This window comes from Papio anubis, chromosome 18 (assembly GCF_008728515.1).
Source record: "Papio anubis isolate 15944 chromosome 18, Panubis1.0, whole genome shotgun sequence".
NCBI classification, from domain to species: Eukaryota; Metazoa; Chordata; class Mammalia; order Primates; family Cercopithecidae; genus Papio; species Papio anubis.
Window position 1 is genome coordinate 21,559,938 of NC_044993.1, and position 27,533 is coordinate 21,587,470.

General features: G+C 47.1%; 2 protein-coding genes across 10 annotated transcripts in view; one reads left to right on the forward strand and one right to left on the reverse strand.

Moving 5' to 3' along the window:
* Positions 1 to 7,522, forward strand: ESRP2 (epithelial splicing regulatory protein 2). 4 transcript variants are annotated; one of them, XM_003917084.5, is made up of 15 exons: positions 1 to 750; positions 836 to 964; positions 2,554 to 2,667; positions 2,779 to 2,893; positions 3,229 to 3,327; positions 3,839 to 3,893; positions 3,968 to 4,078; positions 4,152 to 4,284; positions 4,367 to 4,409; positions 4,562 to 4,863; positions 4,971 to 5,183; positions 5,289 to 5,487; positions 5,641 to 5,827; positions 6,100 to 6,265; positions 6,339 to 7,522. In XM_003917084.5, the coding sequence occupies exons 1-15, from the start codon at positions 559 to 561 to the stop codon at positions 6,426 to 6,428; spliced, it is 2,148 nt and encodes a 715-aa protein (XP_003917133.1). In that variant the 5' UTR covers positions 1 to 558; the 3' UTR covers positions 6,429 to 7,522. The 4 variants fall into 4 exon arrangements, 3 of the variants coding, with proteins under 3 accessions (XP_003917133.1, XP_031513755.1, XP_009194999.1); XR_001898414.3 differs by having other exon boundaries at positions 11 to 750; positions 5,289 to 5,369; positions 6,339 to 7,245; XM_031657895.1 differs by having other exon boundaries at positions 11 to 750; positions 3,938 to 4,078; positions 6,339 to 7,245.
* The window catches only part of NFATC3 (nuclear factor of activated T cells 3), a 156,007-nt gene continuing 135,866 nt past the window's right edge, over positions 7,393 to 27,533 (reverse strand). For 2 of the 6 annotated variants that reach the window (XM_017953704.2, XM_009196734.4), the window contains exons 10-11: positions 24,288 to 24,417; positions 7,393 to 10,288 (exon numbers count right to left, since the gene is read on the reverse strand). In XM_017953704.2, the coding sequence (XP_017809193.2) occupies positions 10,201 to 10,288; positions 24,288 to 24,417 (218 nt within the window). In that variant the 3' untranslated portion in view covers positions 7,393 to 10,200. Of the gene's footprint in view, positions 10,289 to 22,971; positions 23,088 to 24,287; positions 24,418 to 27,533 lie in introns of all 6 variants that reach the window. The other 4 variants (XR_001898413.3, XR_001898411.3, XM_017953705.2 and 1 more) reach the window with 4 other exon arrangements.

A 27,533-nucleotide genomic window follows, 5' to 3' on the forward strand; every position in this document is an offset into this window, starting at 1 on the left:
CCTTTGACTTCCATCAACCCCAGACCTGCCGTGGTGACCCCCACAGCCCCTAGACTGCCTCCTGGCGCCTTCCATAGGTCCTGTGTGACTCTCACGGAGTAGAGAAGGCCTCTTGCATGGTCCTTTGCAGAGGCCTGACGGCCCCTGGGGAAGAGTGGGGGGAGAGCGAAGAACGGGTTAGCCCCAAGAATCAGGCAGGACCAGCCCTAGAAGTAGGAATCCGGATCCTGAGCGTGCACCCACACCGGGATTATGAGTTCTTGCGTCCTGGGCTGGGTTGTGGCGGCCCTCCCCCAAGGTTCCCGGGGCCGCCCCGGTCACGTGGCCGGCGGGGCAGGCAGGTAACTAGCCTGGAGAGGGCGTGGGCCGGTAGCCGCCCCGCCCCGCGGGGCGCCACGGGCGGGTCTCGGCAGCGCCCACTGAGCCAGCCGGGCTGCAGGTGCCGCCCCCGACACACGGTGTCCCGCCCAAGCTGATCCGCGTCTGCCGTCGGTCGGTGGCTGCGTGCGCCTCGTCGGTCCGCGTGTGTCTGGCCGAGCGCCGCCTTCCTCTGCGGCCATGACTCCGCCGCCGCCCCCGCCCCCAGGCCCTGACCCCGGGGCTGACCCCGCCGCAGACCCCTGCCCCTGTCCCGGATCACTGGTCGTCCTGTTCGGGGCTACGGCGGGTGCGCTGGGACGAGACCTGGGCTCGGATGAGACCGACTTAATCCTCCTAGTCTGGCAAGTGGTTGAGCCGCGGAGCCGCCAGGTAGGGTGGAAAGGAGGCGGTGAGGTCCCCAGGGAGCTTTCGGGGTCGAGGGGCGCGGCTGATCGGTTTCCCCCGCCGCTCACAGGTGGGGACGCTGCACAAATCTCTGGTTCGCGCCGAGGCGGCCGCACTGAGTACGCAATGCCGCGAGGCTAGCGGCCTGAGCGCCGACAGCCTGGCGCGGGCAGAGCCGCTGGACAAGGTGCTGCAGCAGGTGAGCGCTGGGGTGGGTGGCGGCACGGCCTGGCCGTGAGGACATTTCTGGGCGGGAGAGGCTGCCGGAGGCTAGGCCTGGCGTGCCGCAACCAACCGGCCCGGGCGGCAGGACGGGGTCTTGTTTGAAACTTTGAGCGACTCTCGCGTGTGCGTGTCCCTTTCATCCGCGCGTGCCGGCCATTCCCCTGGGCGCCTTACTTTTCAACCATTGCAGGAACCTACTCCTACCGAAGGGATCGGGACGCAGGCTTTGGGATCCATCCCCAGTTCCCGCCCGGGGAGCGAGGCCGAGACGCCTTTGGGAGACCTGCTGGGTCAGGTCTCCCTGAGCCGCAGTCGGAAGCGAAAAGGGTCGAGGGGCCCATATAGGTCGCCAGTCCTTGCCGCCCGCGTCTTCGGCCCGCTTGGGAGCCGCTGGAGTGGAGGCGTAGGGCGGTGTCGGCCCTAGAGGTAGACGCCGCCAGGTGTAAACTGCTCGTCTAGGCCTGTCCCGGCCGGCTGGCCAGGCGTGGGCGCTGTCCCGGCCTGGCCTGGGGGACTATCTGCCTGCTGAGTGCAAAGGCCTGGGGTGCTTCCTGCCCTAGCTGAAGTGGGAGGTGGTTTCCATTGCTGTTTTCTTTTCCTTATCTTCACTACGTCGCTCACTCTGTGTCTGACTCTTGAGTGTAATAGTCTAAGTCCTTTATACGCACACATTCTTTCATCCTCCAACAACTCTTGTGGTTCCTGATGAGGAGTCTAAGTCCTTTATACGCACACATTCTTTCATCTTCCAACAACTCTTGTGGTTCCTGATGAGGAGGCACCACGATGATGATTCTTGTCTGTTTCAGAAGGGCTCTGGGCCCTTCACTTGGGGAGTTTGCTGGAGGAGAGCTGGGTTGCCTTGCTCTGTCAGCCTCAGGTTGTAAAGTTTCACAGAATTGGCAGGGAGGCTCCGTGGGTCAGTGATTAGTGCTTATACTTCTCCAGCCAGGATGGAGGCTGGGGGAGGGCTGGGCAGCCTCAGGAGTGCCACCCCCTCTATAAGCAAACAGCTCAGTGCCAGCCGGTCGATAGGGTGTGGGTCAAAGCTCATGCTGCCCCTGATGTCCAAGTGTGGAGCTCTGTCCTTGGAGTTTCTCTGCCCCTCGGTTGGTCAGACCTGGAGGCGGGGCTGCCATTGACCATGAGCCTTCTGGGCCTCAGGCAGGACTGGGCCTCCCCCACCTGTCTGAGGGTGGTGCCTGGTCAGAGACAGGTTTAACCTGCTTTGCTCCGCCTCTTCCCACCTGCTTGTCCCACTCCAGGTGTTTACTCTGGCCCCACTCCAAACTCCTGGAGTGTGTGTGTTGAGGGCTTGGGTTATGTGTGATTGCCCTCATTTGGCCTGGAGGAGGTGACAGTGGACTGGAACAAGGTTGGGGGGTGAGGGGAAGGGACATAGGGCTAGGCTCAACAGGTGTGGCCTCTTCTTCCCAGGCAGGATAGGGTTGAACATCTGGCTAAACCAGCTTTGCAGCCTGCCTCCTTCCTCCTCCTACCCTCACTTCCTGCCTGCCCAGCTGTGAATCTGTGTGTTTCTCTCTCCCCACTCCCTATCCCCAGTTCTCACAGCTGGTGAATGGGGATGTGGCTCTGCTGGGCGGGGGCCCCTACATGCTCTGCACTGATGGGCAGCAGCTATTGCGACAGGTCCTGCACCCTGAGGCCTCCAGGAAGGTATGCCCCTGAAGGAAAATCGGGCGGGGGAGCAGGGTCAGTAAGGGTCCCAGGACCCCTGTTGTCCTGAGGGTGGGCAGGGCACTCATCCCCAATCCTATGTGCCCCCAGAACCTGGTGCTCCCCGACACATTCTTCTCCTTCTACGACCTCCGAAGAGAGTTCCATATGCAACATCCAAGTACCTGCCCTGCCAGGGACCTCACTGTGGCCACCATGGCACAGGGTATCTGTGACCCAGAAGGGTTAGGGTGGACAAGCCACTGTGGGTACATGTATCTGAGTATGCGCATGCTGGTGGGTGGGTAATATGGACACATGCAAGTCTGCATCATCTGCTAAGTCCCTGATTGTACCTGTGTCTGTGTGTCTGTGCTAGGATGAGTTTGGAATGTGGGTATGTGTCTGTGTCTGGACTGGGGATCTGTAAGTGCACACATGAACTGGGCCAAAACAGATGTATATGCCGGTCTCCAGCATGTGTCTATGGAGGGGAGTTGGGCCCAGGGGTAAACAGGATTCGTGCTTATGCTGTCTTCACTGTCACTTCTCTACCCATAGATTTAGGACTGGAGACAGATGCCACAGAGGATGACTTTGGGGTCTGGGAAGTGAAGACAATGGTAGCTGTTATCCTCGATCTACTCAAAGAGTCCAGCAGTAAGTTTTCCCTCACTGCCTGTCACCTGTTCTCAGGGATGACGAATGCCGGCCTATTACTCCTCCCCACTGTGACCTTCTCTAAGAGACCACAGGGGAAGCCTCTTTGTCATTTCTTCTTTTTCTTTGTGACAGAGCCTTGCTCTGTAGCCTAGGCTAGAGTGCAGTGGTGCAAACTCAGCTCACTGCAACCTCGACTTTCCGGGTTCAAGCTATTCTCCTGCCTCAGCCTCCAGAGTAGCTGGGATTACAGGCGCTCGCCACCACGCCTGGCTAATTTTTGTATTTTTAGTCGAGACTGGGTTTCACCATGTTGGCCAGGCTGGTCTCGAACTCCTGACCGCAAATGATCCACCCACCTTGAACTCCCAAAGTGCTGGGATTATAGGCCTGAGCCACTGCGCTCAGCCTGTCATTTCTTCATCTCCCTCAACTGTCCTCTTTTTGCAGAACTTGGTGGGGAGACCCCTCTCCAGCAGACCCTGCTGACCCCCACACCATCTTTTCTCAGGTCAATTGTTTTCGAAGCCTGAGGTGATAAAGCAGAAATATGAAACGGGGCCTTGGTGAGTGTGGGAGCAGGGGCTGGGGGGTGACAACAGCTGGATAGCTCTGACAGCACTGTGCCCTGCCTCTACAGCAGCAAGGCAGATGTGGTGGACAGTGAGACTGTGGTACGGGCTCGTGGGTTGCCCTGGCAGTCATCAGACCAGGACGTGGCTCGCTTCTTCAAAGGGCTCAACGTGGCCAGGTGGGTGTGGTGGGGTGGGTGGGCCCAACTGGACAGGCCTACCCAGGAGGCACTAACAGCACTGGCTCCACAGGGGTGGTGTAGCGCTCTGCCTCAACGCCCAGGGCCGCAGAAATGGTGAGGCCCTCATCCGCTTTGTGGACAGCGAGCAGCGGGACCTAGCGCTGCAGAGACACAAGCATCACATGGGCGTCCGCTATATTGAGGTGGGGCTTTGGGCTGGGAGCGGAGCAGGGCCAATCTGAGCCAGGCCTGAGACCCACGGGCTGCTGCTCTCTGTACCCACAGGTGTATAAGGCGACAGGGGAGGAGTTTGTAAAGATCGCAGGGGGTGAGTATACCCCAAACAGGGCCTGGCTCCCCTGGTCCTTGATCCATATCTCACTTCCCCACCACCCCCTTGCCTGCCTGCTCCCCTGCATGGGTGAGTGTCTGAAGGGGCACGAGTGAAGTCAGCAGGTGACTCCCATGTCCCCCACACAGGCACATCACTAGAGGTGGCTCGTTTCTTGTCACGGGAAGACCAAGTGATCCTGCGGCTGCGGGGACTGCCCTTCTCGGCTGGGCCAATGGACGTGCTAGGCTTCCTGGGGCCAGAGTGCCCAGTGACTGGGGGTGCCGAGGGGCTGCTCTTTGTGCGCCACCCTGACGGCCGGCCGACTGGTGATGCCTTCGCCCTCTTTGCTTGTGAGGAGCTGGCACAGGCTGCACTGCGCAGGCACAAGGGCATGCTGGGTAAGCGATACATTGAACTCTTCCGGAGCACTGCAGCCGAGGTGCAGCAGGTGAGCACCCAGGGCTTTCCACCCCTAGAAGTACTGTTACTCCAGGGTGGCCCTCTGTGCCCCCACCCTACTTGGCATGACCAGCCTGTTGCTGCCTTCCTTACTAGGTCTTGAACCGCTATGCATCTGGCCCACTCCTTCCCACACTGACTGCCCCACTGCTGCCCATCCCCTTCCCACTGGCACCTGGGACTGGGAGGGACTGTGTACGCCTCCGAGGCCTGCCCTACACGGCCACCATTGAAGACATCCTGAGCTTTCTGGGGGAGGCAGCAGCTGACATCCGGCCCCATGGTGTGCACATGGTGCTCAACCAGCAGGTGAGGCCACTGCTTGGTAGGGGGAACACATCAATAGGAAGGGGTGTGTGTTAGGGGTAAGGCACTCTTACACATGACAAACTGCTCACAAGATGGTGTGCACAGGGCCGGCCATCGGGCGATGCCTTCATCCAGATGACATCAGCAGAGCGAGCCCTAGCTACTGCTCAGCGTTGCCATAAGAAGGTGATGAAGGAACGCTACGTGGAGGTGGTCCCCTGTTCCACAGAGGAGATGAGCCGTGTGCTGATGGGGGGCACCTTGGGCCGCAGTGGCATGTCCCCTCCGCCCTGCAAGCTGCCCTGTGAGTGCCCTAGGGGCTAGGGAAGAAGGAGGCCTGTGGGAGTCAGGCTGTTGTAAGCCCCTACTACTTTGTATAGCGGGAACTCCTTTCTGGCTGCCCCACCCAGGGCAGTGCTAGGCTCCGTGCACATGCACTTTTTCCTTCTGTCTCTAGGCCTCTCACCACCTACCTACGCCACCTTCCAAGCCACCCCAACCCTCATTCCCACGGAGACGGCAGCTCTATACCCCTCTTCAGCACTGCTCCCAGCTGCCAGGGTACCTGCTGCCCCCACCCCTGTTGCCTACTATCCAGGGCCAGCCACTCAACTCTACCTGAACTACACAGCCTACTACCCAAGGTACCCTGCAGCTAAGAGAACACCACAGTCCCGCTCCCTGTCCCAATCTAGGGAAGGGTCACGATCCCCTTTCTGGACCAGATGACAAGGGAGTAAGGTGGGAGCTGGCTAACGCCATCTACAAAACAGATCGAAGATGACTCTGTAGAAGCTGGGGCTTCAGGGAGGAGGAACTGAACTAATCACAAGGCAGAAGCAAGGGAGGAGGGAAACAGGACTCGGTCTAGGCCACATGTGGCATGCATAACTAAACCTTGTCTCTCCCACCCTAGCCCCCCAGTCTCCCCCACCACTGTGGGCTACCTCACCACACCCACTGCTGCCCTGGCCTCTGCTCCCACCTCAGTGTTGTCCCAGCCAGGAGCTTTGGTCCGCATGCAGGGTGTCCCATACACAGCTGGTATGAAGGATCTGCTTAGCGTCTTCCAGGCCTACCAGGTGAGATTGTGTGGCTGGAGGGCCTGGCGGGTCTGGCTGAGCTCTTTGCCCTAAATCTGCATCCCTTCTGTAGCTACCTGCTGATGACTACACCAGTCTGATGCCTGTTGGTGACCCACCTCGCACTGTGTTACAAGCCCCCAAGGAATGGGTGTGTTTGTAGGAGAGAAAGCTAGGAGGTAAGAGCCAGCTGATATCCTCAGTGAACATGTCTCTCCTGCATCCAGACCAGCACCCTCAACCTGGTAGCTTCTTTCTGGCTTGTCAAAGCTCTCAGAAGGTACCTAGAGGAGCCCAAGCCCCAGCTCCACCCTCCACTTATTCTTCTGCCTGTTTCCCCCAAAGACAATGGCTGAACCCTGCATGCAGGGCTAGGGGTGGAATGGGGCTAACCGGCTCCTGATGGCCTGAGCCAGGCATCTTGACTGGCACCTGGAGAGCCCTTTAGTGTGTCCTGGCTGTGGCCCATGCCAACAGATACGGTGGGGCTGATAGGTCCATGGCAGGCTTGCTTTCTTTTTTAAAATGGAAGCTCTGGTACCTTCAATGTATGATTCCTGAGAGAATCAAGGGTCCATCTGAGCCTCTGAGTAAAGATCCCAATGTTCTACCTCCTCCTGTCCCTCTGGTGGGGGATAAGGAGGCAGAGAGAGCCAGCCCTACCCTCAGAATATCTGGACCTCAGAGACCATGTTGTGCCAGGGATGGTCCCACCTAAAGATGCTAGCCCCTCCCGAGGTGGGCATAAGGAGTAACAGATGGCAAAACCACGAACTATTTTGATGGACTGTGCTGCAGTATCACCAGAAGACATTAGGGGGCAGGAGGCCCCCACACAAAAACTCAGGCTTGACTTTTAAAGGGGACTTTGCTAACTTTTCTTGTATGCCTTCGGAAAGCCAGTTGCCCTGAACCCAGCAGACACCGTGGAATGTCCTTTGCACGCATTAAATGGTACAGAACTGAAGCCTCAGAAGCAATTTGGAACTCGATTTTCTCTTCCTTAAATGAAAAGTTATTAACCAAATGGACTTTTTAAAAGCCACAGGACCCTTAACTTTGCCCCAAAGTGAGGAGCTCCACACCAATCCCAGGCACAGGAACACTCAGACAGATTAAGGAGACTGTTGACCTGTCATTGTTTATTATTTCAGCACTAAAACTGAGGAGCCTCAACTGCTGGCTCTTCTTCCCTTTGTATTTGTGTAAGGAGCACCGCACTCCCATAAAAGGTTTTAAAATACAAAATGTACAAGAACACACAATTCCAAGTGCTGTAAACATAACTGAGAACCAGTTCCTTTACTAAACATCCATTTTATAAATCACAAGGTTTCAATTTGAGCCCATCTGAGCCTTAAAGATCTATTCTGAATACCAAAGACAAGGCTTCACAGCCAGGCCCAGAAGAGGTCTGGTGATAATGGCTGGCCCTGGGTGGGGATAGTTTACACCTGGGCAGCAGCACCACACATGAACCCGAAGACATGTTCCTTTTAAAGCTGTTTTCAGCCATGTTTCTCTGTGCATCTCCAGTAAGCAGAAGGCTACTCATTCCATTCCTCAACCCAAGAGCTAGCACAGTTAGAGTAGGAGGGGGTGCATACTAGCACGTGCCCAGTTGCTCAGTGCTGCTACTATAAATTGATTTGCATAGTCCAATGGATGTGTGCTTTAACACCACTATGTTGCACAAAAATTTAAGTCTTTATCTACAAAGCCAAAAAATATTGACTCTTAACACCAAAGCTTTTACAAAGCTGATATAAAAATGCTTACATAGTATACAAAGCTCTATGTTAAAATTTAATGTTTATTTTAAATAGGAAAGCATTTCTAGTGCTACAGGCATCAAGGTATTTAGAAGGCATCAAAATTTGGTGCATAGCAACTCTGGATCATAGAGGCTTTTAATTCTTGAGGGCAGCAAAGCAGCCCCCAAAGGGTATTGCAAGGGGAACTCTTGCAATAATCCCATGTGAGGCAGCTACACCAGGGGCAAAAGGGTAGAGGCAAGTCTGGCCATTTCTCTGGAATGTCAATCGAGAGGCCAACTTCTTGCCCCTCCAAAGGAAGCTGTGGGCTTCCAACCACAGGCCCAGAAGCAAATCTCACTATCCACATTCTGTGACACAACTCACTTTTCAAGAAAATTTGAAACCACCCAGCTCCAAGACGGGCCACAGTGATCTGCTGAAGGACAGATCTTTTTCTCTAACTTTAGAGGAGAAATCTGAAATACATTTTTTTTTTTTTTTAAAGACCATACTTCCTCATCCTGAGTCAACAGCTCCAACCCTACTGACAACAGGTGGTGGGCAATAGGCCAGCTCCCTTTCCCAGGCCTGAACTGGCCTCAGTAGAGAGAGTCCTGGCATCAAGGGCCTGCAGTCTCCTGGAATAACAGCATCAGGCCTTCAACCAGCACACTGTCTCACATATAGGCACTCAAAAAATCTGCTTCCTGAATCAGTGGAAGTATATTATTTCATTTGAAAGCATACTGCAAACTTCAGAGGCTCTGTAATAGGCCCAGGAACAGGTAAAAGATCCCACTAGGGAGAGGGGTAAGGGCAGGTTTTTTTTTTTTTTTAAGTACCCAACTTGGGTACCTCCTTTGGTAGACAGCAGGCTGCAGTTTCTGCTGGGCCCTGCCTTAGACACCAGTCTCACCAGCAGCAGCACCAGGGTGTCTTTGGTGTGGAGGGTCAGGTTATCACTTCTGGATGTGCTCAGAGCCTTCTGGGGAAAAGGCTGGTTTTTAGATCATACAGACAGGACAGGGTAGGTCAGAATCATTTTGGGCTATAAACAGAATGGCAGATAAGCCTTCCATGCTAGTGTGACTCTTAAAACCTTCCCATCTGGAGTCCTCTATTTTCTCTGCCCATGCTGATGTACAGCTCACCTGTGCTTTAGCTCTGCACACAGCCTGGCCTCTAGAGAAGAGTTACAACTGCGAAGCTGCCTAAACCACCGTGAGACTGACTTCAAAGGTCACAGAACAGCAAAGGCAGATGCTCCTGTTTGGAAAAGGTTCTAGGACCAGATGACACAAATAGGAAGAGCACTGAACAGCTTACTAGTTTTTATCATGGCAAGAAATGAAAGTGACCAAGCTAAAACCCCACCATTCAGAGTCACCTTAAATGTAGCCATGTAACCCAGGGTCCTGAGGGAAAAAGCAATTTCAACATGGAGCCAGTATGGAGAGATTGCAAGATTACCTAGAAAGTTACCAAAAGGCTATGCTCTGGAATGTCTTTTTATATTCCAACACTTCAATGATGGAATGGTCTCTTCTCATTTTATCTAACAACAGTTTAGTTTTATAAAGAGGTATGAGCTACATTTGGCTTTATTTCCTATAAATCTATGAAAATCTTTAGGACACATGCTGACTTTCTGAGGCATAGGTGTGGGCTTGGGATTTTTTTCTTTTTTTTCTTTTTCTTCTTTTTTTTTTTTTTTTTTTTTGCTTCTGGAAGGTCTTATCAAAAGTTCCTATTTTAAAAATTATCATAAAAACTAAAGGGCCCTTCAAATGACCATAAAGCAGTACAAATCACCAATCCTCTCTAAGTAACCAGGTCACCTGCAAAAGCAGCACCTCGGAAACAAGAGCCTGCTGCATTCACACTCAAAGCACCCATCACGTAAAAGTATCCTAGTTAAATATAAAAAGCAAAGCTCGTTTCCCCAAAGCTCAAACAGCCTATGCTGCTCCTGTTCTTTTACAAAATCTACCCAAGGCCTGAGGTGGAGGAACGCTGCTTTCCCCACAAATGGTGAGTCCCACTCCTGGTGCCAGACCTGAAGGCTGCAGAGTTGGAAACCCAAGGTCCAAGGAGAGAAACATGCTGAGAAGTTGGTGGTGGACACAAGGCTGCAGTGAGCACTGTTAGAGTCCATCAGATCTTCCTAAATCCAGGGACTCAGGACTCGGGAGGGGAGCCTGCCTGCTCACCCCTGCTCCTTGGGAAACAGAAATCTGGGACATGTCTCTCCCAATTATCTCGTTCACTGAAAAACAAGAAAAGGGAGAGTGATTAGTGACTTCTGAGTGACTAGCCTTATGATGCGAAGTGCTGAGCTCTACCTCAGACATTTTCCTTCCCATGGCTTTCTGTAACGATAAAGGCAGTATCTGAAGCCTGCTCCTGAGTTAAGTGGCATTAGAGATGGAAACATCACTCCACAAACTGCTCCGGACCTCTTTTTCTCTCCCTCTCATTCAGTTCATTTTGGGTTGGGAAGGGGGCTTACCCTCACTCTAAAGGTACTTTTAAACAAGTATTCACCTTACTCTAACTTTTCTTTAATTTGTATCTCTTCGAGAAAGTTTTTATTTTCTACAATGCCACCTCCTATATAAATGGAATGAAAATAAATGCTTTGGTCAGAATAAACCACTGTGATGTGGGGGTGATTTTGCTACTCTATCCTAATACAAGCACTCTTTATTATGTGGGGGCATTTCTGTTGTTTGTGATCTTTTCTGATTGGAGGCTCTAGCTTTTCTATTAATTTCTCTGATGTTCCAAGCACCTCAGGGAGGTACAGTGCTCTGTGAGGTCCAGAGCAAAGAATTTCCATCTTATGGAACTAACATAGAAGGGAACATCCCAAATCCCCCAAATAAGAAACTTTAGTTCTCATATCATTTCATTCCTTGCCTTATCAACTAAAGTCTACGCTAATTCCACTCCTAGGCATATATACAAGAGAAGTGAAAACATATGTCCACAATAAAAACTTTCAAATGTTCACAGCAGCATTATTAATAATAGCCAAAAAGTGGAAACAATCCAAATGTCTACCAAGTGATGAATGGATAAACGGTAAGTTGTCTCTATCCATAAAATGGAATATCGGCCTTGAAATGTAATGAAGTTCTGATATATGCTTCAGCCTTGAAAACAGTCTGCTAAGTCAAAGAGGCCAGATACGAAAAGTCATATATCATTCCATTTATATGAAATGTCCAGAACAGGCCAATCCATAGAGATAGAAAACAGATTACAGGTTGTGGAGAGGGAGAAACGGGGAGTGATTACTAATGGGTATGGAGTTTCTTTTCAGAGTAATGAAAATGGAGTTATAAAATTAGATACAAGTAGCCAGGTGCGGTGGCTCATGCCTGTAATCCCAGCACTTTGGGAGGCTGAGGCGGGCGGGTCACCTGAGGTCGGGAGTTTGAGACCAGCCTGACCAAAATGGAGAAACCCCGTCTCTACTAAAAATACAAAATTAGCCGGGTGTGGTGACGCATGCCTGTAATCCCAGCTACTTGGGAGGGTGAGGCAGGAGAATCGCTTGAACCCGGGAAGTGGAGGTTGCAGTGAGCCCAGAGATTGCACCATGCACTCCAGTCTGGGAAACAAGAGTGAGACTCCGTCTCAAAAAATAAATAAATAAAAATAAATAAAAATAGATACTAGTAATAGTTGCAAAACTCTGACTATACTAAAAACCACTCAGTTGTATACTTTTAAGGATAAATTTTTTTTTCATTTTTGAGACAGAGTCTTGAACTGTCACCTGGACTGGAGTGCAGTGACGTGATCTCAGCTCACTGCAACCTCCGCCTCCTGGGTTCAAGTAATTCTCCTGTCTCAGCCTCCTAAGTAGCTGGGATTACAGGCGCCCACCACCACGCCCAGCTAATATTTTTGTATTTTTAGTAGAGAACGGGTTTCACTATGTTGGCCAGGCTGGTCTCAAACTCCTGACCTCGTGATCCACCCACCTCAGCCTCCCAAAGTGCTGGGATTACAGGTGTGAGCCACTGCACCCAGCCTTTAAGGACAAATTTTATGGTATGTGAATTATATCTCGTTACAGCTGTTATAAACAAAAATAGACCAAAACAAAAAGTTTTCTATACTTAGAATTTGATGTGATCATAGAGCAAAGAAACACTAACAAACATTTTAAAAATCTTGCAAGTATTAACATCTAATCTTTTCTGGTTTACCACAGTTAAGAACAAAAATTTCTCAAACTCATATGGTTATAAGGAGAAGGGAATTAATATTTACTAATTCAGTTGCTTGAACCCAGGATGTGGAGGTTGCAGTGAGCCAAGATTGTGCCACTGCAGTCCAGCCTGGGTGACTCCATCTCAAAAAAAAAAAAAAAAAAAAAAAAAAAAAAGGCCGGGTGCAGTGGCTCATGCCTGTAATCCCAGCACTCTGAGAGGCCGAGGAGGACAGATCACCTGAGGTCAGAAGTTCAAGACCAGCCTGGCCATGGTGAAACCCCGTCTCTACTTAAAATACAAAAAATTAGCTGGGCGTGGTGGTACGCGCCTGTAATCCCAGTTACTCAGGAGGCTGAAGCAGGAGAATTGTTTGAACCTGGGAGGCAGAGGTTGCAGTGAGCCGAGATCATGCCATTGCATTCCAGACTGGGGGACAAGAGCGAAACTTTGCCTCAAAACAAAAACAAAAACACTACTAATTCAGGACGGGCGTGGTAGCTCACACCTGTAATCCCAGCACTTTGGGAGGCCGAGGCGGGTGGATCACCTGAGGTCAGGAGTTCGAGACTAGCCTGGCCAACACGGTGAAATCCCATCTCTATTAAAAATGCCAAAAAGTTAGCCGGGTATAGTGATGCACGCCTGTAGTCCCAGCTACTTGGGAGGCTGAGGCAGAAAAATTGCTTGAACCCAGGAGGTGGAGGTTGCAGTGAGCCAAGATGGCACCATTGTACTCCAGCCTGGGAGGCAAGAGAGAAACTCTGTCTAAAAAATATGTGTGTGTGTGTGTGTGTGTGTGTGTGTGTGTGTGTACTGAATGTAGTAAGTACTCAATGTAGAACAGTAAAGAAGTAGGGACTAGAAGCCAAATACATATATATATTTACTAATTCCACAAATATTTACTGAGCATTTATAGTTTAGGTTTTACAACTGAAATTAAATCTTATTTCAGTTAATCTTCACAATACTTTAAATATTATCTCACTTTACAGATGAATTAACTGAGGCTTTGACAGGTCACATAATTTGCCTTAAAGTTACATGCTCGTGGAATCAGCCTCAAAATACCAGTTGCATTCTTAGAAGTCAAAATGTAGAGATGGAAGGAAATGACTGAGATAAAGAAAATGCAAAGGAGCTGGGTAAAATGTGGTGATCCTAGTGGGAGGGAGAGCAAGTGTGATGGTAAGGAGGAGATAAAAGAAGTGGTGATTTACCACCACTAAAGTTTTGAGACTAAAAGAGAAAACAATGGTGCAGTCACAACAGGAAAGGAGGAGTTCAGAGGAGGAAGGTGGTAGGTTAGGTCTGGAATTGGAAATTAGAAACCCCAAATGGAAAAATCAGTGGGCATGGGGCTACAATCAATGGTCAGAACAAGAAGAGATTTAGGTATATTCATACTCACTAGAGACCTAGAAGCATGAGGGAAATTTTGCACAGAAGTTATATCACTGAAAAGCAGAGGCTGATAATAATAAGTGGGAGTAGTATCATTGTGCTCTGATGAGAAGATAGGACCTGGGAAGGCAAATATGTGAGTAGAGGAGTGGCCTAGAAATTAGATTTGGTTTGAATTCAGGCTCTGCCACTAACTTCATGTTGTGTCCTTGGACAAATTATTTCATATATCTAAAACACCCTTTATTTGTACTATGACAGTGTTGGATTAGTACGATGTCTTTTAGCTGCAGTAGTCAACAGTTTTATGTCAGTAGACAGTTTTCAAGTGGCAGTACACAAAGGTATGCAGAGAAATAAAGGATGAAGGCTGGGTGCAGTGGCTCACTCCTGTCAACCCAGCACTCTGGGAGGCCGAGGCGGGTGGATCACAAGGTCAGGAGTTCAAGACCAGCCTGGCCAAATGGTGAAACCCCCGTCTCTACTAAAAATACAAAAATTAGCTGGGCATGGTGGCAGGCGAGTGTAATCCCAGCTACTCAGGAGGCTGAGGCAGGAGAATCGCTTGAACCTGGGGGACGGACGTTGCAGTGAGCCATGATTGCACCACTGCACTCCAGCCTGGGCAACAGAGTAAGACTCTCAAAAAAAAAAAAAAAGGTTTGGCTTGGCTGTGGTTAGTACTGAATGTAGAATAGTAAAGAAGTAGGGACTTGAAGCCAAAGGACTCTACAAAACAGTGAAGATTAATCAATACTGGTGAGCCAATAATCACTAAGTGATAAGCCTTTTTTTTTTTTTTTTTTTTTTTACAGGCTCCTGTCACCGTGCCTGGCTAATTTTTTGTATTTTTAGTAGAGACTGGGTTTCACCGTGTTAGCCAGGATGGTCTCGATCTCCTGACCTCGTGATCCACCTGCCTCAGCCTCCCAAAGTGCTGGGATTACAGGCGTGAGCTTCTGCACCCGGCCAGCGATAAGCAATTTTTTTTTTTTTTTTTTGAGACGGAGTCTGGCTCTGTTGCCCAGGCTGGAGTGCAGTGGCCGGATCTCAGCTCACTGCAAGCTCCTCCTCCCGGGTTTACGCCATTCTCCTGCCTCAGCCTCCCGAATAGCTGGGACTACAGGCGCTTGCCACCTCGCCCGGCTAGTTTTTTGTATTTTTTTTTAGTAGAGATGGGGTTTCACCATGTTAGCCAGGATGGTCTCGATCTCCTGACCTCGTGATCCACCCGTCTCGGCCTCCCAAAGTGCTGGGATTACAGGCTTGAGCCACCGCGCCTGGCCGATAAGCAATTTTTTAAGATACAGATTGATAAAGTACTTTGTCAGATTTTTTTTTTTTTTTTGAGATGGAGTCTTCCTCTGTCGCCCAGGCTAGAATGCAGTGGCACAATCTTGGCTCACTGCAACCTCTGTTTCCCGGGTTCATCTCCTGCCTCAGCCTCCAGAGTAGCTGGGATTACAGGTGCCCACCATCACACCTGGCTAATTTTTCTATTTTTAGTAGAGACAGGGTGTCACCATCTTGGCCAGGCTGGTCTCTAACTCCTGACCTCATGATCCACCTGCCTCAGACTCCCGAAGTGCTGGGATTACAGGTGTGAGCCACCGCGCCTGGTGTTTTATTTTTTGTTTTTTAAGAGACAGGGTCTCGCTCTGTTACCCAGACTGGAGCGCAGTGGTGCAATCATAGCTCAAACTCGAACTCCTGGGCTCAAGCCATCCTCTCACCTCAGCCTCCCAAGTATTCGGTTGGTACAAAAGTAACTGTAGTTTTTGGCATTACTTCTAATGGCAAGAACCGTGATTACTTCTGCACCAACCTAATAGCTGGGACTGTAGGCACACACCACCACACCTGGCTGATTTTTACATTTTTTTTGTAGAGATAGGGTCTTGCTATTTTGCCAAAGCTGATCTGTAACTCCTGGCCTCAAGCAATCCTCCCACAGTGCTGGGAATACAGGTGTGAGCCATTGGGCCTGACCTGTCAGATAATATTTAAGTAAATTTGCCAGGCTAGGATTTATTAACCATTCATAATGGATGCTGCAAAGAATAATGGAATATAAACTAAACTTACTCCTGACTCTAAAAATAACTCACTGGAATAGCTTCTTTGTAAATAAAAAGTTGTGAGGATGCTTTGCATAGTAATATATTTTTCTCTTCAGTTTCCTCATCAGTACAATGGAAAGGAAAAATACCTCTTATATAGTACACAGAGAGGGAATATAAAGGGAGCATAAGAAGGCAAGGCAGCCCTTGGTACCTGTTATTTCAAGCCACAAAAAATACAAGGAACAGTGTTTTCCATGTGGATTCTGGGGGTTCTACAGGCTAGTCTTGTGCTAAGACGGAGCACAAGGATGGCGCACAAATCTCTGTGCATGACTTCTAACATTCCTCCTCATCATTATGTCTCCCAAATAGGCTATGAGCTCCCAAAAGGCAAGAACCTTGCCACTGAGGAAACATCCATTCCTGATGACTGAATAAATGGACCCTAATTCAATACAATCACTTGGAAGCTATTTAGAACAAGCACAGTGAAAGTTCATTAGGTGGTAGGTAGGAAGGGGACCACAGAATGTTAAAACTAATGCATGTCATTTGATTTTCACAGTGTCTATTTCAAGCAGGGGTTATAGCAGTCGCAAAAAGCCAAATATACAAGCAAGCACCTGGCTCACAATCAAATCATCTTTTCTTATCACTTATCACTTCCAAAGGCGGTAACTTTAAAGATGTTCCAGGCTGCTATGAAAAATACTTTTTACAATTTGTATTTCACTGCTCAAGTTTTAAAACTACAAACTGATTTACAACGGTGCTTTATCATCAAAAACCACATGATGTGTTTTCTCTCTCTCTTTTTTTTTTTTTTGCAATAGAGTACTCACTCTGTTGCCCAGGCTGGAGTGCAGGGGGCACAATCACGGCTCACTGCAGCCTTGAATTCCTGGGCTCAGGTGATCTTACCACCTCAGCCTCCTGAGTAGCTGGGCCTACAGGCATGTGCTACCACGCCCAAAACTGGCTAATTTTTGGACTTTTTTTTTTTTTCTGCAGAGACGAGGTCTCGCCATGTTGCCCAAGCTAGTCTCAAACTCCTGGACTCAAGTGATCCTCCTGCCTCAGCCTCCTAAAGTACTAGGATTACAGGCGTGAGCCACTGCACCCAGCTGAGGTACTGTTCTATGTCTTATACGAAGTCAATGCTTACATTTTCCTGACGATGAGGGTCCATATCGAGCACTGTCCATCCACTTACCAAGTACACTTACATAGGATGAAACCATCATTTTCTAAAATAGGCATGTGGTATTGTTTATAACAGAAGCTTGTTCAATGCTGTGTTATTTCTGCTCCCCCTTATCAAAGCTCTGCTGTTCCTTTGCCTGGTGTGCCTCACCTTACTTAGCTGAAGGAACCTGGAAAGTTCCTGACAGTTTAGGATTTTAAGACTATGTTAAAGTCAGAAGATTTTCCACAAAGTAGCACTCAAGCCGACTATACGCAACCATACATTATACTACAGGATTCACTTATTTATAAATTCACCAGCAGTCAGGAGATTTAAGTTCCGATGGGGCAGACTTTCTCTATCTTGTTTTCCCCTGAATCCCTAGTGCTTACATATATTGAGTACTAAATAAAATTACTTGCCAACTGAATCTTTAATACAATTTGGGGACTTGGAACAATGACAACAAAAATCATGTTCACGTAATTGCTACAGGTGAGCACTGAATATGAATTTTAGGCTAGGGAGTCAGAACTGCAACAAAGTGCTTTCACAGACCTTTAGCAATAACTTGAACCAAGTGTTAATCATGCAAGTCCTCTGCTTTCCTTCTCCCTCACTTCTCCCTCGAGCTGAGGGCTCTGGGTTCAGGCTCTCACCTCTAGATTCTTCAGATATCTTCCTGCTGGGACTGGCCAAAACATAGGTCTCAAATGAAGCAAGTAAAAATTATTAATGGTAAACAAATCTATGATGTAATGTAAATTTAAGTCATTAACAATCTTGATAAGCACAATTTTTAAGTTGTTAAAAATACTGCTTACAATTTAATTTTTCAAGTCATTTTGAATGGATATATGCATGAATTTACTGATTTATTTAAACCATAATCCAGGCCAGGTGCCATGGCTCATGCCTGTTATCCCAACACTATGGGAAGCCAAGGCAGGAAGACTGTTTGAGGCCAGGAGTTCAAGAATAGCCTGGCCAACAAACAAAGGGACAATTTTTTTTCTTTTTTTTTTTTGAAACAGTCTTGCTCTGTCTCCCAGGCTGGAGTGCAGTGGCATGATCTCGGCTCACTGCAAGTTCCACCTCCCGGGTTCACGACATTCTCCTGCCTCAGCCTCCCGAATAGCTGGGACTATAGGTGCCCACCACAATGCCCGGCTTTTTTTTTTTTTTTTTTGGTATATTTTTTAGTAGAGACGGGGTTTCACCATGTTAGCCAGGATGGTCTTGATCTCCTGACCTCGTGATCTACCCGCCCTGGCCTCCCAAAGTGTTGGGATTACGGGCGTGAGCCACCCCGCCCGGCCGTGACAATTTGCCTTTCTCTTAAAAAAAAAAAAAAAAAAGTAAAAATAAACCCTAGTCCACTAAGTATGTGATGTGGCTTCCTATTTTTTCACCAAATTAAGATAAGAGTATAAGGAATTGTTTATGCCCCTAATGTACAATTTTATCATTTTTCTTCCCAATTTTTTTTTGAGATGGAGTCTCACTCTGTTGCCCAGGCTAGAGTGCAGTGGTGTGATCTTGGTTCACTGTAACCTCTGCCTCCCACCCAGCTAATTTTTGTATTTTTGGTAGAAACGGGGTTTCTGCCATGTTGGCCAGACTGGTCTCAAACTCCTGACCTCACGTAATCCGCCCACCTCGGCCTCCCAAAGTGCTGGGATTACAGGCATGAGTCACTGCACCCGGCCCTCATTTTCCTCCCTTTAACGAGCAAAGTGAATTAAAAGCCTAGAACAAGAGTGAACAGTCCTCAATAAGGGTGCTAACAGGTTATGTAGGTCACAGGATCTGGCACACTTTTGGCAGCCACCATCTGTGACTTCCACTACCTCAACATCTAAATTTGCCTGTGCCACCACAACAAAAGTAGAGTCAGAGCTATCAATAATGTTTGCTGTAAGAAAAAAATGTTCCTATTCAAGAAATGTTCAAATTGGCAGTCCACTGGAATGCTATTTCTACACACAAGAATGAGGTGCTTGAGTACCAACAGGCCTCTTATTTAGAGCTATTTCCCATGCTTAAGAATTCAAAGTTAGAACTGACAAGTATATAGTATAGAACCTCACAACCAGGTAGAGAGGGGTAGGGTAACCCAGGGCACTCCCTCTTTGAAGGGAGTAGATACACATTGCCACATACACAAAATCCCAACGGACCTTTCTAATTTGCAATTTTGTAAAGGATTTTTGGGTATTATTAGACTCCACTTATATGTTATTTCCTCTTGAAGCTACAATGAACATTCACCAGTTTGGTCACGTTAATCTTTTCTTTCTTTTCCTGAGCCAGAAGATTAAAGGTATTCATTCCCTGGGTAAACAATTTTGTGAAGGTGTTATTTTATTATTATTAATACTATTATTATTTTAGGAGAGAGTGTCTTAGCCTGCCACCCAGGCTAGAGTGAAGTGGTGTGATCATAGCTCACTACAGCTGTGATCTCCTAGGCTCAAGTGATCCTCCTGCTTCATACCCCTGCCCCAAGTAGCTGAGACTGCAGGCATGTGCCACCATGCCCAGCTAATTTATTTTATTTTTTTTGAGATGGAGTCTTGCTCTGTCGCCCAGGCTGGAGTGCAGTGGCATGATCTCAGCTCACTGCAACCTCCACCTCCCGGGTTCAAGCAATTCTCCCGCCTCAGCCTCCTGAGTAGCTGGGATTACAGGTACCTGCCACCATGCCCAGCTAATCTTTTTTGTATTTTAGTAGAGGCAGGGTTTCACCATGTTCAGGCTGGTCTCAAACTCCTGATCTTGTGATTCGCCCATCTCAGCCTCCCAAAGTGCTGGGATTACAGGCGTGAGCCACCGCTCCTGGCCTAGCTAATTTATTTTTGGGGAGGATAGAGACAGGGTCCTATTATGTTGCCCAGGCTGGTCTTGGACTTCTGGCCTCAACTGATCCTCCCACCTCGCCTTAGCCTCCTAAAGCGCTGGCATTACAGGCATGAATCACTGTGCCCAGCCGAGATGTTGTTTTTATAAAATAAAGATTAAATGTTTTTTTAAAATGAAGCCTATATGTATGCAATTGTTATAAAAGCAACATCTAAACTAAATACAGGAAATACTGAATTCACCTTTTTTTTTTTTTGAGGGTCTCATTCTGTCGCACAGGCTTGAGTGCAGTGGCACGATCTTAGCTCACTGCAACCTGCAACCTAAGCAGCACCACAACCGGCTAATTTTTTCTTAAATTTTTTGTAGAGACAGGGTTTTGCCATGTTGCCCACGCTGGTCTCAAACTCCTGAACTCAAGTCATCTGTCTGCCTCAGCCTTTCAAATGCTGAGATAATAGGCAAGAGCCACCATGTCTGAACTGAATTCACCTATTTATGGCATGAGTTGAGGAATTAATTTGGATTTTTCAAAATCTGATTAATTTGGCTAGGTGTGGTGGCTCATGCTTGTAATCCCAGCACTTTGGGAGGTTGAAGCAGGAGGATCACTTGAACCCAGTGAGTTCCAGGCTGCAGCAAGCTATGATCCTGCACCACTGCACTCAAGCCTAGGCAACAGTGCGAGATCCTGTCTCCAAATAAAACAAAAAAAAGGAAAAAACCAAAAAAACATTAATTTGACTTTGCAAGCTACAGACAGAAATAAGTTCCTGAAAATTTAGAAGGTATCTATGATAGGCTGCTAATTATCTTAATTCATTCTTCCACAGTAATTGAGGTTTAATTAGTCACACTGACATCCAGCTACAGAGTATATTTCTTGGCTTCCCCATTATAGCTAGGTATGGCCCATGTAATTCGTTTTCTTCAATGAAATGTGAACAAAAGTGACGTATGTATCTTCCTCATCACTTCCTTGGCTTCTTTGTTCCTCCCCTTTTCCCATCCCTTCCTGGGGCTAAGACTCAGTCATGACTAAGTGGTTTCTCTGCTTTGACAAAACCTAAGGAGAAAGAGGAACAACAAATTGAAAGGAATCTTGATCTCTGAATTATTACGAGGTGTGAGAGAAATTTCCTATGTGGAAATTTCTTTGAGATCTCCATTATACTAACTTAGCTAATACTACTAACAAAAATAAAACTTACCACCATAATTATAACACAGGAAGAAGAAGTATTGTAAGCAAGAAAATCAGCTTGAGCTCTTTCACGCCAGATTTTTTTTTTTTTTTTTGAGACAGAGACTAGAGTCTTGCTCTGTTGCCCAGGCTGGAGTGCAGTGGCATGATCTCGAAGGCTGGAGTGAACTGGCGTGATCCTGCCTCACTGCAACCTCACCTCCCATGCTCAAGGGATCCTCCTGCCTCAATCTCCCGAGTAGCTGGGACTATAGGCGTAAGCCACCATGCCCAGCTAATTTTTGTATTTTTTTTGTAAAGATGGGGTTTTGCCATGTTGCCCAGGCTGGTCTCAAACTCCTGGGCTCAAGCAGTCACCTGCCTCGGCCTCCCAAAGTGTTGGGATTACAGGCATGAGCTACTGCATCCAAGCCTAATTATTTTTTTTCTTCTTTTTACCTCATACAATGGGGTGGACTGATAGATTTTTAACTAAGTTATCTTAAATTTCACCCTGAATTCTAGACAGCTTCCTACCATTGGACAGATTAAAAACACATGCACAATGATTTGAAGACATCCTTTACTTTTTTTATATAAAAAATTTCACCAGCAATAGATCAGAGATTCACTTTTAACATTAGCTCTAATACTAGTAAAGGAAAATTATTATACCTTCCCCCCACCCCACCCAATGGATTGAGGGGGAAAATTAGTCCTTTTAAGACTTCTTCCTTTTTAAGAAATCTCTTCTTGGCCGGGTGTGGTAGCTCACGCCTGTAATCCTAGCACTTTGGGAGGCCAAGGTTGGCGGATCACTTGAGGTCAGGAGTTTAAAACCAGCCTGGCCAACATGGTGAAACCCCAACTCTATTAAAAATACAAAAAAAAATTAGCCAGGTGTGGTGGCAGGTGCCTGTAATTTTAGCTACTTGGGAGGCTGAGGCAGGAGAATTGCTTGAACCTGGGAGGCAGAGGTTGCAGTGAGCCAGTATGGATGGTGCCAATGCACTCCAGCCTGGGTGACAGAGCGAGACTCTCTCAAGAAAAAAAAAAAAAGGAAACCTCTTCTATGTGTGATGCTATAATCAGTGTCATAACAATCTTTCCTCTAGGAATGTTTTTAACTGAAAACATTCTACAAAGACAAACATTAAATCTCCAGCTGAGTAAACAGTACACAGGTACTTGAAAGTATATTCAAGTATCAGCATGTACTCTTTTCTATCAGCAAAAGCTGAAATGTGAAAAAATAAACAACTTCTCTCAATTTGGCTTAAGATGTGGGGACTCAGAAGCATTTAAAAATTATCAGAAGAATCCTCATCCCTATTTTGTTTTCTCATTTTGTACATTTTCCTCTGAATAATCTTGTCCACTGTTGACTCCCAAATCTACTACCTCTAAGGGCCAAACCTGAGCTCCAGACCCAAAAATCCACAGGATCCATTCCACTACCTGTGCTCTGGATCCCCTTGAACACCTTGCTGCATCAATTTTCTTCACTTCTTTGTCCCTATCAACTCATCTCCCCAGATCCTTCTCATCAGCACTTAATATGTGTAAATCACAGCCGGGTGCGGTGGCTCACGCCCGTAATCCCAACACTTTGGGAGGCTGAGGCGGGCGGATCACGAGGTCAGGAGATCAAGACCATCCTGGCTAACACGGTAAAACCCCATCTCTACTAAAAATATAAAAAATTAGCTGGGCATGGAGGCGGGCGCCTGTAGTCCCAGCTACTCGGGAGCCTGAGGCAGGAGAAAGGCATCAACCCGGGAGGTGGAGCTTGCAGTGAGCCAAGATCATGCCACTGTACTCCAGCCTGGGTGACAGAGTGAGACTCCATCTCAAAAGAAAAAAAAAAAAGTGTAAATCTCTCTATCTCAAAAAAGCAAGCAAGCAAGCAAGCAAACAAATAAAATCACTGGACCCCACATTCCCCTCTATATCTAATTCTTTCTTTCATGGCTTAACATCTTAAAGGAGTTGTCTACCACACTGCTGTTTCTTCTATGTTCTCACCCTTATTCACTCGGTCATCCATTGATCCCTTCACTTCACAGAAATATTTCCTTCATACCAAGATTATCAGTGACCAACTTGTTGTTTCACACATGGGAAGCACACTGGGCTAAACACTGGAAGAAATAAGTTTTAGTCTTAGTTTAGCTGTGATGTGACTCGGGTGACTTAACTAATCTTTCTGCAACTTATTTTCTCACCCCTAATATGAGGAAATTATTTTAAATCCTCTGGTTATAACTCTCCTGAGAGTGTTATATACATTCAATGCAGGAATTAAGTTACCACTCCTCTCATGGCTGGACAAGAATGATGTGAGACCAGGGTAGGCCCAGCTCTGGGAGAAGCCAGGGTTTTGGTATCTTGCCTGATAAGTCATCAGGAGGCTGCAGAAACCTAAATATAAAGGTTTGTGTAGTGAACATAATTTCCAAGGCCCCTTCCAAATCCAAATTCATTTTAAAATAAAATTCAAATGGCATTTAGGAAGTTATAATCTGTATATTTATAATTTCTTTTTTTTTTTTCTTCTTGCATTTTTTTTTTTTAGTAGAGACGCGGTTTTACCATGTTAGCCAGGATGGTCTCGATCTCCTGACCTCGTGATTCGCCCGTCTCGGCCTCCCAAAGTGCTGGGATTACAGGCTTGAGCCACCGCGCCCGGCCCTTATATTTATAATTTCTGTCACATATTTTCTTAAGTGGCTTTGACAGTATTTGAAGAAAGAGCCAACATGACAGCAAGGAATAGCTTCGTTCCTCCTTGGCTGCTGAGTCTAGAAGCCTAAGCCTAGACACAGAATAACTGGCTCTAGTGCTACAGCTTCCTTCCAAGTAGAGCCCCAGAGAACTACCAGAAGTGCAAACATGGGCCCACAGGGCAGGCTAGGGATAAATATTCTGGGTTGCCTCTGAAAAATGGACAAAATTTCCTGATTTCATTGACATCAAAACCTAAGAGTACTCGACCCAGGAATGAGTAGGCTTACAAAACTGATCAGCAACCAAATTTACTCAGCACCCAAACCATAGAATTCACAGATATGGAACCTCTTTCTGCTTTGGTCTAATAAATCTAAGTCAACACTTGCCTTTCATTCAATAATAAAATCATAAGAACAAGTGTAAGAGCCTGAGCGTGGTTAAGTTTAAAAAGCAGAGTCTTTTAGTCAAAGTGTAGTTCCAAAGATAATGAGTGGGCCTACTAGAAAGTGCCCGTGCATACCCCCTCCTCTGTAGCACATGCAAATCCAGCCACTGCATGCAAATACCAGCCTTGGGCACAAAAACAACGACACATTTCAATCAACACTCACCCTCTAGATTCTCCAGAAAGGAGCTGGACATGAGAGCACACTGTGGTTAGGCCATTTCTCTGCTGAACCTGATGGCTGGTGTTCCAAGTCAGATATAAATTGGTCTGTGTCAAAGAAGACAACATCACTACTGAATGGAACAAACCAGAGGGTAAACTTAATCTACTACAGTGTCCAGCCTGTTTTTTTTCTATAAGCAAAAGAAATTTAACTTTTACTCGTCAATCACTGCATAAAATGGCTCTCCACATTTTACTAGATAATATAAATATTGGAGTTCAGACAGCTTAGGTACTAAGATGATTTTTTAAAAATTTGAAGGGCAATAACTTTAAGAGTTACAATTATGGTTTTCAGTGGTTTTAAGGGATACATTTAGCTTTAAATAAACTAGTTTTTATTACATTATATCTATTAGTAGTTCCCAAACACTTGGCTAAGGCTACATCAGAATTATCTGGGCAACTGATAAAAATATAAACTCCTGAATGCTTTATAAAAATATAAACTCAAACCACAAAATCAAAATCTCTACAGGTAGCAGCCCAGAAAACTGTATGTACAGACAAATCTGAGTCATGAAGGAGTATTTTTATTTTTTGAGATGGAGTCTTCACTCTGTCACCCAGGCTGGAGTGCAGTGGCACAATTTCTGCTCACTGCAACCTCTGCCTCCCGGGTTCAAGTGATTCTCCTGCCTCAGCCTCCCTAGTAGCTGGGACTACAGGCACCTGCCACCGCGCCTGGCTAGTTTTTGTATTTTTAGTAGAGATGGAGTTTCAACCATGTTGGACAGGTTGGTCTCAAACTCTTGGCCTCAGGTGATCTGCCCACCTAAGCCTCCCAAAGTGCTAGGATTACAGGTGTGAGCCACTACACCCGGCTGGAGGAGTATTTTTTAAACTAAAGTTCACATCCATCAGAAATTTATGAAATCAATTCAAGTTGAAACTAGTATTTTAAAAAAGAGAAAGAAATAGGCCAGGCGCGGTAGCTCACGCCTGTAATCCCAGCACTTTGGGAGGCTGAGACGAGCGGATCACGAGGTCAGGACATTGAGACTATCCTGGCTAACAAGGTGAAACCCTATCTCTACTAAAAATACAAAAAAAATTAGCTGGGCGTGGCAGCAGGGCCTGTAGTCCTAGCTACTCAGGAGGCTGAGGCAGGAGAATGGCGTGAACCTGGGAGGTGGAGCTTGCAGTGAGCCGAGATCGCACCACTGCACTCCAGCCTGCGTGACAGAGCGAGACTCCGTCTAAAAAAAAAAAAAAAAAAAAAGAATTGGTTTGTGAGACTTTAACATTAGTTGCATATGTATTTATTTTTTGTGTACTGGGTCACAACATAAACCTTGTTTTTTATTGTACGCAGTTGTCAAAAATGTTTGAAAGTCACTACACCGGCCGGGCGCGGTGGCTCAAGCCTGTAATCCCAGCACTTTGGGAGGCCGAGACGGGCGGATCACGAGGTCAGGAGATCGAGACCATCCTGGCTAACATGGTGAAACCCCATCTCTACTAAAAAATACAAAAAACTAACCGGGCGAGGTGGCGGGCGCCTGTAGTCCCAGCTACTCGGGAGGCTGAGGCAGGAGAATGGTGTAAACCTGGGAGGCGGAGCTTGCAGTGAGCTGAGATCCGGCCACTGCACTCCAGCCTGGGCGACAGCGAGACTCCGTCTCAAAAAAAAAAAAAAAAAGGAAAGTCACTACACAAAAGAAGAGTCACCACTGGTCAGTTTTGCAGTACTGGCTAAAGCATTCAGATGCCCCAAGAGTCTAAAACACAGTAACGAAATAGGCAAACTCTCATCTTTTTGCCTATAAGGAATTATTCTTGGCCTCTGTTGTACAACTTCAAGCAAAAGGACCTAACCTTCTTAGAAGGGAAAAATCTGCATGTAGTCTCTATGAACACTAACTAAAATGATACTAATAGTATCATTTTAAGCAGATAAAAGAAGAAAAACAAAGGAAGAGCCAATCTGTACAAAATACACCCTAAGGGTCAAAACAAAACAAAATCCAGAAATCCGTTGCTTAAGCAAAATTTTTCTGACTTAAGCTTGTTTATTATTTAATTTGAGATCACCCACCTAGTTCTCAGAGGTGATTTAAAGATTACAGTGTGCGCGAAGTATTTTAAAGACTGAAAATATCAAAATATTCTTTTTTGGGGGTTCCCAATCGCCACAATTGAATCCTTCAAAACAAAACAGACTTGAAGGTATAGAACGTGTGATTACAGGTAGAGCAGTATAAAAATCATAAGAAAGCAGCCCAGGAACAAAGCAAGAGGCCAACACACACTATGGGAGCTTTTGTGAGTGGATGAATTAAGTGGTACTTTCAGATTGTGCTTTACAGAAACTTGTAGTGCTTCAGAAATCCTTCTAGTTCCTTGAAGCACTTTTGTGAGCTCCAAAATATACCTCATTCATCTCTCCTGATCACAAAAACTTTGACCAAACATTTACAAAAGTGGGCCGGGCACGCTGTCTCACGCCTGTAATCTCAGCACTTTGGGAGGCCAAGGCGGGTGGATCACCTGAGGTCAGGAGTTCGAGACCAGCCTGGCCAGCATGGTGAAACCCTGTCTCTACTAAAAACACAAAAATTAGCTGGGCGTGTGGTAGGTGCCTGTAATCCCAGCTACTCAGGAAGCTGAGGCAGGAGAATTGCTTGAACCCAGGAGGTGGAGGCTGCAGTGAGCTGAGATCGTGCCATTGCACTCCAGACTGGGCAACAGGGCAAGACTCCGACTCAAACAACAACAACAACAACAACAACAACAACAACAACAAACATTTAGAGAAGAAGAGTTTCAGCTGGGCACAGTGGCTCACGCCTGTAATCCCAGCACTTTGGGAGGCTGAGGCAGGAGGATCACAAGGTCAGATCGAGACCATCCTGGCCAACATGGTGAAACCCCGTCTCTACTAAAAATACAAAAATTAGCTGGGCATGGTGGCGAGTGCCTATAATCCCAACTACTTGGGAGGCTGAGGCAGGAGAATGGCGTGAACCCAGGTGGCGGAGGTTGCAGTGAACTGAGATCGCGCCACTGCACTCCAGCCTGGCGACAGAGCGAGACTCCATCTCAAAACAAAACAAAGAAAAAAGAGTTTCAATTCTTTTGAAACTCTTACAAAAAATTAGGGAGGAGGAAACACTTCCTAACTCATTATGAGGTCAGAATTTAGTCTGACACCAAAGCCGGAAAAACATACTATAAGAAAAGGCTG

Bases quoted from the DNA above. Each gene is read 5' to 3' on its own strand.
- ESRP2 (XM_031657895.1), top strand. From the start codon at position 559: ATGACTCCGCCGCCGCCCCCGCCCCCAGGCCCTGACCCCGGGGCTGAC. The intron at 965-2,553 runs GTGAGCGCTGGG...CCCTATCCCCAG, and splicing joins TGGACAAGGTGCTGCAGCAG to TTCTCACAGCTGGTGAATGG. The intron at 4,864-4,970 runs GTGAGCACCCAG...CTTCCTTACTAG, and splicing joins CTGCAGCCGAGGTGCAGCAG to GTCTTGAACCGCTATGCATC.